General features: G+C 46.7%; 1 protein-coding gene across 1 annotated transcript in view; it reads right to left on the bottom strand.

The window, feature by feature from the left end:
* Positions 1-516: 516 nt before the first annotated feature.
* Gypc (glycophorin C (Gerbich blood group)) overlaps positions 517-15,980 on the bottom strand; it is a 43,639-nt gene continuing 28,175 nt past the window's right edge. The window contains exons 2-3 of the mRNA XM_028867052.2: positions 4,802-4,852; positions 517-2,380 (exon numbers count right to left, since the gene is read on the bottom strand). Coding sequence (XP_028722885.1) covers positions 2,184-2,380; positions 4,802-4,852 — 248 coding nt within the window. The 3' untranslated portion in view covers positions 517-2,183. The remainder of the gene's footprint in view (positions 2,381-4,801; positions 4,853-15,980) is intronic.

Genomic DNA, 15,980 nt, shown 5'->3' on the forward strand with positions numbered 1-15,980 from the left:
AGTGACGTCACCACAGGAGGAAATTAGAAGTCCTTTAGTGTTTCCTAGACATGTTCTCGGGAACCCACACAATAGGAGAGAAGCAACTCCCCCAAGTTTTCCTCTGGCTGACACATGTGTGCAACAGCCCCAGCCACACACATTAAGTAAATATTATGAGAAACCACAAATATTCCGTGAAGACACGGTAGGTCTCTGGCCAAGCCCATTTGAAAGTGTAACATTTCTCAGCTCCCCTTCCTCAGGAGCCATGGGATACCAGGCTTGGTGGAGATTTAGAGACACCTCATCTGGTTTCAACTCTGCTCCATTATGGTGCTTTCTACGCCCCTCTACACCTGACCACAGCTTTGCCCTACAGTCATTTGCCCAGGCTGCTGCTGTGGTGTGGCACAGTCTCAGGTGTGGGCAGATAACAGCAGCTGCCCCCATCCATTGGTGCTTTCTGAGGTTGTAATTACTCATGGCCAACTGCCATCGAAGAATATTCAATCAGAAATTCCAGAAATAAACAAGTCATAGTCTCAAGAATCTTTTATTACAGCTTATGGTTATAATTATACCATTTTACTGTGAGTAACTGCAGTTAATTTCTTACTGTGCCTAATTTAAAAATTACATCTTAACATAAGTGTGTGCACAAAAGCCAAATACAAGGGGTTTAATACTGCCTTTGGTTTCAAGCATCCGCTAGGGTTTTAGACCAGGTCTCTCTAGATGAGTGGGTGACAGCTGTAGCCAGCCTTTTACTTCATAGATGAGAATATAGACATCCATCAATCTGGGGTCATCTGGCACTTGACCAATGCCTTGTTATAATTAAATCCTTGCTTCTCAACCACACAGCATTCCCAGGACTTCCAGCTCCTTTGGCTGGTGGCCACACTTGTCTGGACTTATATCCTTATTAGCTTCCCAGGGAATATGATGTGGGTCACTTTTTGGTGGAGTCTAGTTGGAGATAACACAGCTGGGGGGGGCTCCTGAGAGGACCTAGGTACATTAGGGGGGCAGCCTGTGAACTCAGCAATGCTGGTTTCAGAGTGACCACAGAACCACTGGTAATCCTACCTGGAAGGGGGTGGTTAATTAGCTCATTTTCTCCCTATTATTCATTTTAAATTGGTGGCATTCTCAGGACATTTAGAGGTGATGCAATGATGAATTCTCATTAGCCAACACAGGCAGCCATGAATTCAGTGACCCAGGAACACAGTGATTACCTAGTATCTGATATTCTGTTCCTGCCCACAATGCTGGGAGTTAGGAACCAGGGGGCAACACAATTAGCATTATTTCCACTTGAAAAATGCCAGCATTAAGGCCAGAGGGGTCAGCTGCATGGCTTAAGGCCCTAAGACCAGTACAGAGGAGCTAGGATCCAAACCCAGGGCTGATGCAGTTCACTCATGGTTGTTGAACACAACTCTCTTTTTCTAATATTATTTATCAAAAAATCAGTGCATCAGCCAGTAGCCCAATCACTGCGCTTCATCCTTCCATTTGTTTCACATAGCTGGTACCAGTGAGGCCAAAGGTCATTCTTCCTTCTGTTTTCTTGCCAGAACTGGATAATTCTTGCCCCATGCACACAGACACAATGTTATACAAGAGAAAAGCCGGCAATGGGTGGCATTCACTGTTTCCTAGACACTTACAGTAGTGCCATTTGACAAAGAATGTTCAGTTACATTCCAAATTTATTTGTCATCATTTTGAGCCCGGTTGATGGGAGACGAAGGTACCTTTTAGCTCAGGCACCTGTTGTTCTCCCCAAATATCAAGGACTGACATTTGATGCCAGTTTTCCCAGCCAGCTTACAGGTGTCACACTTCTATACATCCCCATTCCCAGGCCCAACCACCCCATGCACACTGAGGAGAACTTTCATGCTAGTGAGATGAGACCTGCACTGTACAGGGAGACCTGTGTATCCAGATGTTCTCTATTCCTTGTAGAGCCAATGCCGGCCTCTGGGTGGCCATCAAGTCCCTGGAGGAGGTGCTGTGTGTCCTGGTTCCTCCCACCTGTATCAGTTTCCTGGCAGGCACCCAGTGTTCTGCAGTAAGAGTCTTGGGGTGCCCTTGAGGGCCTCCTGATGTGGATAATGGTGGCACAGAGTGGGTGTGCTTTCTCTCCCGCAGTCAGAAACATCTTGCAGGGAGGTGACGTCTGCTACCCCTCAGATGAAGTATTCCTTCTTGCTGTTGTCCCCGGCGTCCTGGAGGGCAGGGTCACACTGCAGGGCTGCATCGGCGCTCTCGGCGAACTCTGTACCTTTGGCCTCATTGGTGTGGTAGGTGCCCTTGTGCCTGTACATGTAGCGGAGCATGAGGAAGAGGAGGCAGACCAGGACCAAGGCCACTGCAGTGATCACAGCTGCAAGAGGGAGACAGGATGTAGGTCAGGTTGGGGTAGTGCTGCCGTATGACGTTTTCCTCTGGGCATGACGTCATGCCACCTTGGAGTAGAGTGCACCTTGGCAAGGCCGGGTAGCCGTGGCCAATCAGCGAAATAATACAGTGGTATCTGGGTCTATGGAACTACTAACCTTCCCTAGTTGATAAGAGGGGATCACCTGGGGGCGGGGGGAAAGAATCTCTATTTGCTATCTTATGTCTATGCATGATTGAGCATGAATGTTATTAAAATCAGACGTGTCATAGGAAAGGCCATGCATAACACAAGTTCTTATATTGGCTTCAAGCTGAAGGGACCATAGAATGTCGGGCTTCACTTCTTCAGGCAATCCCATTTCCATATAGGAATTTCTGCGCCCAGACTAAAAGTCCCAGGAAACTAGGAAGAACTGGTTACCCTCCACAGAGTCCACAGTGGGAAGAGACAAGGGCGACTGGGTATGGTATGATAGGGGTGGGGGAGGCGCTCTTTGGAGAGCTGTCCCTAACCAGCCTGAACCATTCATTCGTGAGAGGTGAGGATTTCCAGGTCTCCAGGAAGAGGTAGACTTGGCCAATCAGTGGATGACATGCCCTGGTCAACGCCAAAGATGCGTTAGGTCCCAGGAATCACAGAAGTAGAGCAGAAGGGGAAAAAGAGGGGTCAGATCACTTAGGGTCTGGAAAAGGGAAATAATTCAGAAGGGTCAAGGGCAGTAATCCCATAGATGTTTCAGATTTGCTCACTAGGTCTGAAGCTGTAGAATCAAACTATCTTCACTTAGAATGCAGGGTTATTGGAGTAATAATGTTGGGGAATAATATAACTCCTGCGTCTCATTTGTATGGAATGATTTCCTAAGCTCCTTATGACTGTTGCAGGAACACTGTGCCTGTTAATACTTCCCGAGAAAAGGGAAATCTTGGGGTCCAAATGACAACAAAATGATCAGCTAGATGAAATCGTCAGGTGTCTTTAATGGCTTCCTGTGGCTTCTTTATTTTTAACTGAAGATGATTTCTGAGCTAGGCACCAGCTAGTGAGAAGAGTGGGTCACGAAAAAGGGAGCAGGGCAGGACACCTCCCAAGCTTGGTTACTATGGAGCCTACTGCTCAGGGTCCAACCTTTAGGAGGGCAGTGTGAGTCAGGGCAGTGTGAGATGAGGGAGATGTGAAGTCCTCGAAGCCTAGGTTAGCCTATCGACTTGTACCGCAAGCCTGCTTTACAGAGTTAGGACACCTGTTAGCTGCTGCTTTTCTTTTCTCCTAAAAGCCAGGCAACGCTCCTGTAGTCTCTCTCAAATCCAGCCATGGGGCGCAGTGAGACCTGGCAACCCTCTCAAGCAGCTGAGTCTGCCCCCTCCTTTGCATCTGGGACCAAGCCTAGCTGATGCCCAGAGCTCTGACAACCTTGGATTATAACCCTACTTTTATCTAATGCCCTCCTGCTTTGTAACTCCTAGCATGCAGACTAGGTCACATGGTGTGAACTTATCTCTACCCCCTATCATCAACCCCCAAACTCTAGGAGTCAGAAACTGCTTGTTTTCTGGAATTGAAGGCTCTCTCCCTTCAGAATCCCTATCACACTATACATGGCACCTCTCTCCCAATGCCTTCCCACTTCAGGGCCTCTCATGGCTGCTATCGCCATGGTGCTCTGACCACCCTACCCTAAATAAAGCTCTTCTTTAGAGGACTTTGTCCTAATTTCCTTTTCTACTAATCTGTTTTTTTTAATCATTTTTTTTTTTAATTTATAACGCACAGGACTCATTCTCCAGCCTGAGCCACTGGGGACCCAAGGTCCAGAGAAAGGATGTCTTTTGACATGTGTAACAAGCCCCTTTTTGTCCCTACTCCTCCCTCAGGCACCATATGTGACATTCCAGCCAGGATGGGAGTGTTCCTTTCCATCCTCCAAGGCCCCTCCGGGGGCAGAGACATATAGTTTTTGTCAACTGGGCACATGTCTACACACACTCTCTCAACTGAAGAATTGCCTTAACCAGACTGGCGTATGGACATGTCTATGGGGCATTTTCTTGGCTTCTGCTACCACTGAGGGTGGTTCCATCCCATAATAGGTGGCCCTGGCCTCTACAAGAAACAGCTGAGCAAGCCAGAGGAGACATGCTGGTCAGCAGCTTTCATCCATGGCTCCTGCCTCTGGCCCTGCTGGAGTTCCTGCCCTGGCTTCTCAGTGATGGACATGGAAGTATAAGCTACATAAACCCTTTCCTCCCTAGGGTTCTTTTGGTCAAGGTGTTTATCATAGCAACAAGAAGCAAACTAGAATAGGCAAGAAGCACCAGTCACAGCTGCCCCCTTTCCACCCAGCGCCTCAAGCCAGTGCTGGTCAGGGTCTTTCTTGGCTTCCAGAAGCCATGCCAAGCTCACCTGCAATGATGGCAATCTCCATTATGCTGTAGGACATTCCTGGGTCAGGCTCTGTGAACAAAAGTGAAAATGTATGGTGAGAAAGGCAGACTCCCCACAATCAGAAGCACCTTGGCCAGTACGCACCCCATGACCACTTGTAAGTAGCTTGGTGATTGCCTGCATGGGGAACAGCACAGTGCACAAAGACCTCTGCTGGAAGGCACAGACCCTGCTCTGCCTGGCTACTGAACTAGGCCGAGAACACTCCGTGAATCCCAGGGCACTCCAGAACCATGTCAGCTCCCCATTAAATTCCAGCACAGAAGCCCACGCCCACACCTTGTAGATGTGTGGTTGTCTTTTTCCTCCTGGATATAATATGTTCACCATCTTGGAGTGGAGACTAACCTTAGCCAGATATCCACAGCAACTCAATGAGCAGAAAAATACAGAGGTGGCTACATTGGTTTATGATAATGGCAACAGAGCTTTTGACATCCCCTGATAGAAGGAGGGAGCAGGTCTTAGGACCCTCAACTGAGATTGCAGCCATGACTTTCTTCCGGCTTCTCCCAGCTACAAGTGATTGTTGAAGATACTAGAGCACACAGGACACAGAAAGTTAACCGAAAGTGGACTCCATGATACGGTTCACCATCCAAGATGTGGTGATACAACTGATGGTGTGTGTGTGTTTGGTATATGTATATGTTTGTATGGGTATGTACATGTTTGTAGGTGGGTGCCTGTGTACTTGTGTGTGTGTGTGTGTGTGTGTGTGTGTGTGTGTGTGTGTGTGTGTTTGGTATATGTATATATTTATATGGGTATGTACATGTTTGTAGGTGGGTGGCTGTGTACTTATGTGTGTGTGTAGGCCACAGTTCTTTCTTGGTGACTTCTCACCTTACTTTTTGAGACAGCACCCATCACAGAACCTAGAGCAAACTGACTCTGCTAGGATGGCTGACCACTGAGTTAGATGCATGGCTCCTCTTCACCCTGCCACTCTAGTGTTAGGGTTGCAGATACATTCTACCACACCTGCCCATTTAACTGGATTCTATGGATGCAAATTCAAGTCCTCATGCTTGAACAGTGGGCAATTTCCAGCTGAGCCATCTCCCCAGCCTCTGAAGTATCTGTTTTGGGGTTATCCACACTCCTGTAAGTAAACTTTCACCCATGCTCTAGATAAGAAAACCCCCAAAAAAATCATTGGTTGGCCAAGTTGGACTTGGATAGAATCATTACTTTGGTCTGCCATTGGAGCCATATCTGGGGCAAATAGACAATTGTTCATTATCTCCCCAGGGAAAGTATAAATGCAATGCCACTGCATCTAATCACGGAGGCCCACATTGGCCAGACACTCGGTCGGTTATGTGTGATGGGATGAAGAGCTGCACCACAGGCCATGCGATGGTCTGCTCATCCCAAGTCCGGCTTTGCTGCTGTCTCACACCTACTACCGCAGTGCTGGTCCTGAGAGCTGCTGGCCACCATCAGCCGTCTCACAGGTTAAACACTCAAGCTCAGGCTTGTGATGGTCACACAGCTCATTCAGTGGCAGGCTGGGGCTGCATTCCTCAGTTGGGGTATACTTTCTCTCATCTTCTCCCTGTGAGCACTCTCCCCCAATCCAGGTCTTCGTATTCACTGTCCAGTGGGGGAAGGCCCATCCTGTGGAGCTATCCAAGTTACTGAAGCTGCTGCTCATGTTTTCCTGCGGCTTTTGGATCTGGTGCAAGGGAACTTCCTTTAGTGGTACCTCTAGCTACTACAAATGATACCTTCTCTCCTTGGGGACACAGGAGTGGAGGATTTATTACACTATGGTTATAGCAGTACTAAATTAGAAATCTCACTACACATTGAGTGTAGGCATTCACACCAGGCTCAGGTAATCATGGCAATTAAAGTGCAATGGGATCTTTTTCCCTGGGCAGTTTCCATGTACGTCTCGATCTGATAAAACACTGGCTGCTAGAGTCTGGTGGGGCAGTGGGTAGGACAGAGCCAGGAAAGCAGCCTGGGGTCAGCCCTGACCTCCAGGGTGGGAGGATAAAACCAGGCATTACAGATATCAAATTATCAAATGGACAGAGTACATACCCAGGGGTATGGCGGGGCTATCACATCCAGTATCTGGGCTTTAAGTTTAGTTCAAAGTACTCACAGCCCACAAGCAGGAAGAAACAAGTTTAACTGGATGCTGGACTCTGGCCCAACATGGACAATAGAAGCCTGAGACTGAATATGGAGCACAGAGTAGGTTCTGAATATTCACCCAATACATGAATGAGTCCATGGACACATGAGTGGATGGTATGTGTGGCTGGATTTGGGACCATTCTTGACTACCACTACCTCACAGATCAGTAAGAAAGAACAACATCTGCTTAAGACAGCATAGACGGCTAAAAAGATCAAAGACCGGGCTCTCAGCACTCAGTGAATTTTCTGATCTAGAGTTCAAATGCCTCCACAATCCTTCCCAGGACACACAGTCAGATCTGTCACAGCAATACTCCATGAACCTGGTACTGATTTCTGTCTTAGGGTTCCTATTGCCGGGGACAGTCTGAGAGTGGGGGCTGCCCACTTGGTAAATACTGAATAAATATCCAACTAAGGTGTGAATGAATGCATGCACATCAGAGCAAATGGATTTAGCAGCTGGAGTTCTGTGTAATGTAAAGAATATATATTTATTTAGCTCACAGTTCTGGAGGCTGGGAAGTTCAAGAGCTTGGTGCTAGCATCTGCTGAGGGTCTTCTTATTGCATCATTAAACAGCAGCAGGAATCATATGGTATCCTGCAATGTTATCCTCCACACAGCACAGCCACCACTGTGGAAGCTCTGACTACTTGCAAGGAACCCCCAAGATTGGGCTTGTTGACATTTCCTCATAGAAGTAAGGAATGGGGAGGGTCATCGGAGTCTCGCCTGGATTCAAGCCACTCCCTCCTGCACCCCAACATTATCTATATGAATTTTCTAAGTTCATGGTGAGAGCCTGGGACTCTGCAAAGCCAGATTGCCAAGACAGGTGTCTCTGTCTGGAAAGACATAGTCATGTTACAAGAAGACACAGGACATCGTGCAGGAGGTAGACTTGGGCTCCAAAGGTCATGTCGGGAAAGGCATCCTTCCCTGTGTACCTGTGGCGGTTTGGATGAGAAATGTCCCCCATAGGCTCAGGTACTTCAATACTTAGCCCCCTGCTGGTGGCATTGTCTGGGGACATTATGGAACTGTTAGTACATGGAGTTGGTGCTGGAGGAGTGCTTCAATGGGGCAGGCTTACAGAGTTTACAGCTCCACCCCTCCTCCAGTTCTTACTGCCTGCTTCCTGTGTGCTGTTCAGATATGGTCCCTCAGCTCCTTGCTCTACCATGCTGGTCTGCTGCCATGCCTCTCCATCCACTGTGGACTAGAACTGTAAGCCAGAATAAACTCTTCCCTCTATAAGTTGCTTTTGGATATGATATTTTAATCACAACAGAAAAGCAACTAAAAAGTGCCACTTGAAGTCTTGCTCAGGAAGCTCTTTGCCGAGGATTTGCTCCCAGGAGGAACAGGTAAGAAAGGCCATGATGTCATAACTCACAACTCAAGATTTAGGTGCCCAGGCTCTTTCTCCACGTTTTTCTGCCATTATCCTTGTATCCTCTTATATCAGAAATATTTTTACACCACACACACAAAAGGCACTCACTTTTACCTCACAACCGATCAGCTCCCTTGAGCTATAGTGTGTACAGAAAAGGAAGAAGACTTTGTGGCTATTCTTCCGACAAGGAATAAAACAGGATCCCCTTATCCCAAGTCCAGGATGACAGCCTCATTAAAAAAGTGAAGGATGGGCAATGTGGAGTCATTTCTATTGAACAGGGTTCTCCTCTAGGGAGGAGACTGTGTTAACTGCGGACTGGGAGGCAGGCAGGCAGGCAGGCAGTTTTTAGAGGCAGTAAGGGCCAGGGTGACAGTTCAGTCAGTGAAATCCTGGCCTCAAAAGCACGAGGACCTGAGTTCAATCCTCATCGGCTGTATTAAAAAAAATAAACACCCTAAACCAACCAATTAACCAACCAACCAACCAACCACCCAACCAACTAACCAACCAACCAACCAACCAACCAACCAACCAACCAACCAAAAAAAAAAAACAAACAACCCAGGTGTAGTGGCATCTGCTCATAATCCCAATGTTGGGAAAATGGAGACAGGCGGATTCCTAGGGCTCTTTCCTGGTCATTCAGCTTAATGCACTTGGCTGCAGGCCAATGGGAGACCTTGTCTTGAAAATAAACAAGCAATGCCAGGTACCCAAGGATTGACAGCCAGAGTTGTCTTTTGGCCTCCACATGCACACACTCACATATGTGTACCTACACATGCATGAACACACACACACATACAAAGAAGGTGCCAAGTGTTGTCTTACATTCATGGAGTACTGTAAACAAAGAAGGAAGATGCTGTATCCCCCAGCTCCAACCCCAGCAGACATGTCCTGCATAGCATTTCTAGGAACTCAAATTTAAATCGACAGAAGGAGTCAGAGGATTCCAGCAAAGCTTTGATGGATGTCCTGGTGAACTGGGGGACCAGGAAGCTGCTGGAGCTAGATCAACACTACACTGTTTATGCTTGTGGAAAGCGGGCTAGTATCATCAGATAACTAATAGACTAGATATCTGGACAATGCCAAGGCCACCAAGGAGCTTGGTATATTTGCTCTCCTTTGGAGAAGGAGGAAGCCAACTTCAGGAGCAGCTGGTGTGGCTTTGACACACAGGAATAGGGGACCTGGTGGCTTCTAATGTGTCTCTCTATCAAGCTGATTGATCACTACAGTGAAAGGGAACCAAATTGCTAGGTGGGAGCTGAAGCCAAGGACTGCAGATGGCATGTTACAGGGAGTGATCCAGTGTCCGTGCTTGGGAGAAGCCAACCTCCCTGGACACAACCATAAAAGGCTGAGCACCTAGCAGTGAGTGGGATGGAAAAGTGGGGAATGGCCAGTGAGAAGGCTCAGTGGGTAAAAGTGCTTGCTGCCATGAAGCCTGATGACCTGAGTTCGATCCCTGGGACCCACATGGTGGGAGAAGCAAACTGGCTCCTGCAAGCTGTCCTCCTGCCTCCACATGTGCTCCAAGGTATGTACACACACACACACACACACACACACACACACACATTCACACATACACACACATATACACACACACACACATTCACATACATACACACACATACACACACACACACGTATACACACACACACACATTCACACACATACACACATACACACACATACACACATATACACACACATACACACATTCACACACACATATACACACACATACACACATACACACACATATACACACACACACCACACACAGAGAGAGTAAACCACAAAATTAATAAATAAAACTCAATAATTAAAAAAAAAAAGAAATGCAGGGCATGTCTTGGGACTATGAGAAAGGATGGACCTCTCACTCTGGAATCCAGCAGAAGCTTTGCATCAACAAAACAAGAATTGTCACACAGTTGCTAACTTCTTACAGCCTTTCTCTTTCCCTGCTATAATTTCCCTGCAATTCTTTAGAAATCTCACGGGGAAAGGCCACCTACAAGCAAAGGAAGTGTATCAAACTATTTGTGCAACCCTAGTGGTCGCTGGTGTTTACCTTAGGAGTTTACAATTCCATCCAAGACATCTCCAGACCAGCTCACTGGTCTCTCTTAGCAAAAGACCAAGAAGGAAAAAAGAGTTTCTTAGCAATCTTTAGAGATGTAACTTGAGATCCAGTAAAAGGATATGTATAGTATGATATGGCTAAACTTGGTTCTCAATTCTCGACTTGACTGCATCTGAAATTAACTAAAACTCAAGCAGCTGCACACATCTGTGAGGGACCGTCTTAATAAGACTAGGCAGGAAGACCCGCCCAAAATCTACACCTCGTGGCAGCCAGGAGGAAAGGGCATGGAAGAAGGAAGCTATGCCGTTTACTCACTTGCCATCACTCTTGTTAGCAAGTCTGTCTACTCTGTTGCTGCTGCATCCTTCACCAATATTAGAACCTACTTCCTTGGGATTCCAGTGTAGACTAAAGACCAGCAGCTCTACAGGAAACCTCTAGGACTCCGGTGCCAGATCGGAACTGCTGAGATATTCAGTCCTAAGTGACTACAGGATTCTTAACTTCTCCAGTGTGAGATAGTAATTATTGGGACTACCAATCGAAAAGGAAAAACCCTTTAACTATACATATTCCTGCTCTCAGTTCAGTTCCTTTAGAGATCCTGACTAATACAAGTAGATAACGCTACAACAATGAATCGTGACTCACCCTTGAGAGATTTGAGAGACTTGGGAATCATCTTACTTCTTGTGCATCTTTGAGAAGCCCACACTCAGGCTCTCGGGTGTGTGTTCTTCTTGAGTACCCTCTTTTCTTCTAATCTCTATGCTTAAGCCTATATAAAAATATCTTTAATAAAATTGCCTCTTCATTATCAGCTACTCCTGAAATTCTTTTTAGTGTCAACAATGTGAGTCAGGGTTTTGTCTTAATCAAGGACCAGAAAGATATAGGGGATTTCCTTAGGCTGACGAGGGTGGCAAAGTGGGACAATGTTGCCCCCCCCCCACTGTTTCACTATGAGAATTTGTTGGGTTGTGAATAGCAAAGGAAGAGATTACTGCTTTCATCATCTGTAGAGCATGACATCTAAGCCCTATGCAGGGAAGTGTAGTAGAATAGTTTAAGGTGTGTTACTTTTGTTTATGTTGCATTTGTTTAACTCTGTGAAGCTGTGTTACTGTGTCTCTCTAAAACACCTGATGATCTAATAAAGAACTAAATGGCCAATAGCGTGGCAGGAGAAAGGATAGGTGGGGCTGGCAGGCAGAGAGAATATATAGAGGGAGAAAACTGGGAGAAGAGAGGAGGAGGACTCCAGGGACCAGCCACCCAGCAAGCCACAGAGTAAGAGTAAGATTTGCGGAAATAAGAGAACAGGAAAAGCCCAGATGTGGTGGTATTGTGTTCCCCAAAATATTGTGCACCCTAATAAACTTGTCTGGGGTCAGAGAACAGAACAGCCACTAGATACAGAGGCTAGAAAATGGTGGCACTCATGCCTTTAATCCTAGCATTCCAGAGGCAGAAATCCCTCTGGATCTCTGTGAGTTCAAGGCCATATTGGAAACAGCCAGGCATGGTGACACACGCCTTTAATCCCAAGAAGCGAGCCTTTAATCCCAGGGAGCGATGGCAGAAAGCAGAAAGGTATATAAGGCGTGAAGACCAGAAACTAGAAGCTTTAGGCTGGTTAAGCGTTTAGGCTTTTGAGCAACAGTTCAGCTGAGATCCATTTGGATAAGGACTCAGAGGCTTCCAGTCTGAGGAAACAGAATCAGCTGAGGAATTGTCGAGGTGAGGTGGCTGTGGCTTGTTCTGCTTTTCTGATCTTCCAGCATTCATCCTAATAACTGGCCTCAGGTTTGATTTTATTAATAAGACCATTTAAGATTCCTGCTATACCCAGAGGCAAAAGGTAGATGGAATAAGTTAAGAAAAGCTGGCAAGAAAGAAGCCTCATTTGGGAGCTGGGCGGAACAACAGGAAAGGAGTTAAATACTCTTGGATGTTGGTGTCCTTCTCCAGTGCCCCCATCTTATCTTTCTTGAGGTGGGATCACACCCTGGGGTGGTATAAAACTGTTCCTGTCAGTGTTCTAGCCTCTCGGAGGCTCCTTTCCTTCTTTACAAAGCAAAGGTAGGAAATCCTGAACAGCAGGTAATGATGTGGGAGATAGCTACTTCTTACCCTCCAGGTCAAGTGTGCACACACAAGAATCCCCCAGGGGGACCCGGAGAACCACAGATCCTCGATGCCTCCACCCCAAGACCCTAGGTAGTCAGTGATGGGGGGCAGAGAACTTGCAATTCCTTATGAGTGTGTGTGGGGGGTATGGGAGAGGGGCACAGCAGAGGGCACCCTAAACTGTCACATTCCAGGATCCATCCACCTTGCTTTTTGAAACGGCTTCTTTCATTGACTTGTTTAGGCTAGGCTAGCTGGCTAGTGAACCCTGGAGGTTCTCCAGTCCTCCTCTCTCTGCTTCTCTAGTGCTAAGACGACAACCATGTGGCACCATACGTGGCTGCTTTTAAACATGGACTCTAGGGGGACCAAATTCAGGTCCTCATCTCTCAAGGCAAGCACTTCACTGACTGTACCCTCTCCCCACCTGATCTGAGAACTCACATTTCTCATATATTCTCAGGTGATGCTGCTGCTGCTGCTGCTGGTGTTGAAGCCCCGATCTAAGGACCACTGAGCTCATGACTGTGCATCTATAGACCGCAGGGCACAGTTCAAGAGGGTGATGTTTACCTTCGGTAAATAGGCCCGGACATCCCCATACTCTCTTATCAAACAAATATAAAATCATATCACACCTCTCTCCACCACAACTCTTGGCTAGTGTCTCCTTTTCAGGAACCAGCTAATGTCACTGAAAACCTAGCACAACTGAGGACTGAGAACCTGTCATCTGCCTGTTCCTCTAGCTGCCCCTGTAACTGTTGCTGGGGGTCAGGGAGAGGGGACTCTTGTGCCTGACTCTGGTAATGCATGTATCCTTCTGATCTTATGAGATCACAATGTTTTCAGCCTTGTTCTCTGGAGGCCCAATAAGTCCTCAGCTGAATACAGATGCTAATGGACTGCTTGTGAGACCAATGAAGGAAACCACCACTGCTGACTACAGTGAGGCCAGTGAAGGAAACCACCATTGCTGACTACAGTGAGACCAATGAAGGAAACCACCAGTGCTGATTACAGTGAGATCAATGAAAGAAACCACACTGTGATTACAGTGAGATCAATGAAGGAAATCACCACTGCTGACTACAGTGAGACCAATGAAGGAAACCACCAGTGCTGACTACAGTGAGATCAATGAAGGAAACCACCACTGCTGATTATAGTGAGGCCAGTGAAGGAGACCACCACTGCAGATTACAGTGAGACCAATGAAGGAAACCACCACTGATTACAGTGAGATCAATGAAGGAAACCACCACTGCAGATTACAGTGAGACCAATGAAGGAAACCACCACTGATTACAGTGAGATCAATGAAGGAAACCACCACTGCTGACTACTGTGAGATCAATGAAGGAAACCACCACTGCTGATTACAGCGAGATTAATGAAGGAGACAACCACTACTGATTAATTTGGGGCTATGATGATGAGGTGGGGAAATGCTTCCCAAAAGACAAAGGAGACAGATATCCCTGGATGTTATAAGGAGCCAGGAGGGTATTGTTCACCCCCTTCAGCATTAGCCTCATAGTTCTGAGCTTCTTAAGAGATGGAAGACCTAGACACACATGTTACAGCTCCATCCAGGCTTCCAGAGAGAGAAGATACCAAGGAAGCCATGAGATGCTCTTAGAGACTCCACCTGCCCAGCCCACATCCTTGCAAGGTCAGCACACTTACCACACACGAGACAGACTAGTGAGTGAGTAGCAACTCAGCTCTGGCACTTAGGCCTGTCTTTGGGGAGTGATGTGGTGTTTATATTTTTCCCCACATTAAAGATGGTTGTTCAACCATGTAGGATTATTGTTAGTATGTGCTAAGGATCAAGCTCAGTGCCTGGCATAGGTCAGATCATTTGGATATTAGTTATTACCTCTGGCAATAGTGCTGTCATGACTTGGGTTAAGATGGTATGTTGGTTTGAATGAGAATGGCCCCCATAGGCTTATATATTTGAATGCTTAGTCACTAGGGAGTTGAACTGTTTAGGAAGGATTAGGAGGTTTGGCTTTGTTGGAGTGGGTGTGGCCTTGTTGGAGGTACATCACTAGGGGAGGACTTTGAGGTTTCAAAAGCCTGCTACCAGGCCCAGTCTGTCTGTCTGCCTGCCGGGCTCCTCTCATTTGCTGCCCATGATGCAGGATGTAAAGCTCTCAGCTACTGCTTCAGTACTATGCCTGTCTGCCTCACACCACAATAATCATAGTCCAACCCTCTAAAACTATAAGAAAGCCCTCAATTAAACACTTTATTTTATGAGTTGCCTTGGTCATGGTATCTCTTCAAAGCAATAGGACAATAATTAAGCCAGATGAGATTCTGAAAAATAGGCAAAATCAGTGTTTTTATACAGCATATGGCAAATCTGTTGCCCAAATGATGAAATATATCACTCTGGTTATTGATTCTAGAGAAATCATTTAGAATGGAGAAAAAGGTCCATGTTCAGGGAAGTGTGCTGCAGTATGGTTTGGAAATAGAAAATTGGGCACTGAGGAGATACATTAGTTGGTAAAGTACTTGCCATGCAATCATGAGAATCTTAGTTTGATCCCTAAAACCCAAGGGGAAAAAAGCCGGATGTGGTAGTGTTAGCATGTAGTTGTAATCTCAGTGCTAGGGAGGGAGAGACAGGCAAATCCTTGAGACTTGCTGGCTGGACATCCAGGGCAGCAAGAGACCCTATTTCTAAAAACAAGGTAGATAGCAAAGTGTTAAAAGAGAGGGGCAAAACAATAGCTGTGTTCGGGGAAGATAAAACACTCCACCCCGCAGGGAAGTGTCCACTACTCAAAATACTTAAGAAAGTCCTAGAAACTGACCAGATTCTCTAAGCCCCTCTCTCCCCAGGTGTACATAAGCAATAAGGACCTGTTAAGAGGTACCATTGGGAGCTGGCCATGAAGAGCTGACCCACCTGGAAGAAGCAGAGATCAGGCCAGATGCCTAGAAGAGGCCCAACTGACTGAGCCACCTGTAAGGGACTCTTCCAACCTGTTGAACTTGCTGCAGGCTGAGCAGTGTGCTCCAGATTTCCAGTTTTCATGAGCTGTCACCCATGCTGCCGTGGGATTTTGGTAATACAGCTGTCTTTAAGACATTTCTGCTCCTGTAAGTAACCTCTCACCCATATTCATGAGGTAATCCCAATAACATTCATTGGTTCATCAAACAGGACTTGGGTGGTATCCTTACTTTGGTATGTTGTTGGTTTCCTGTCTGGGGTAAGTGGACTTCTATTCAAGTCTTCCCAGGATTAGTGTCACACAGCAACATGCACGTGCACCTCCCACATGCGCCCGCGTGTGTGCGCGCACACACACACACA

This window comes from Peromyscus leucopus, chromosome 19 (genome assembly GCF_004664715.2).
Source record: "Peromyscus leucopus breed LL Stock chromosome 19, UCI_PerLeu_2.1, whole genome shotgun sequence".
In the NCBI taxonomy this organism is placed as follows: Eukaryota; Metazoa; Chordata; class Mammalia; order Rodentia; family Cricetidae; genus Peromyscus; species Peromyscus leucopus.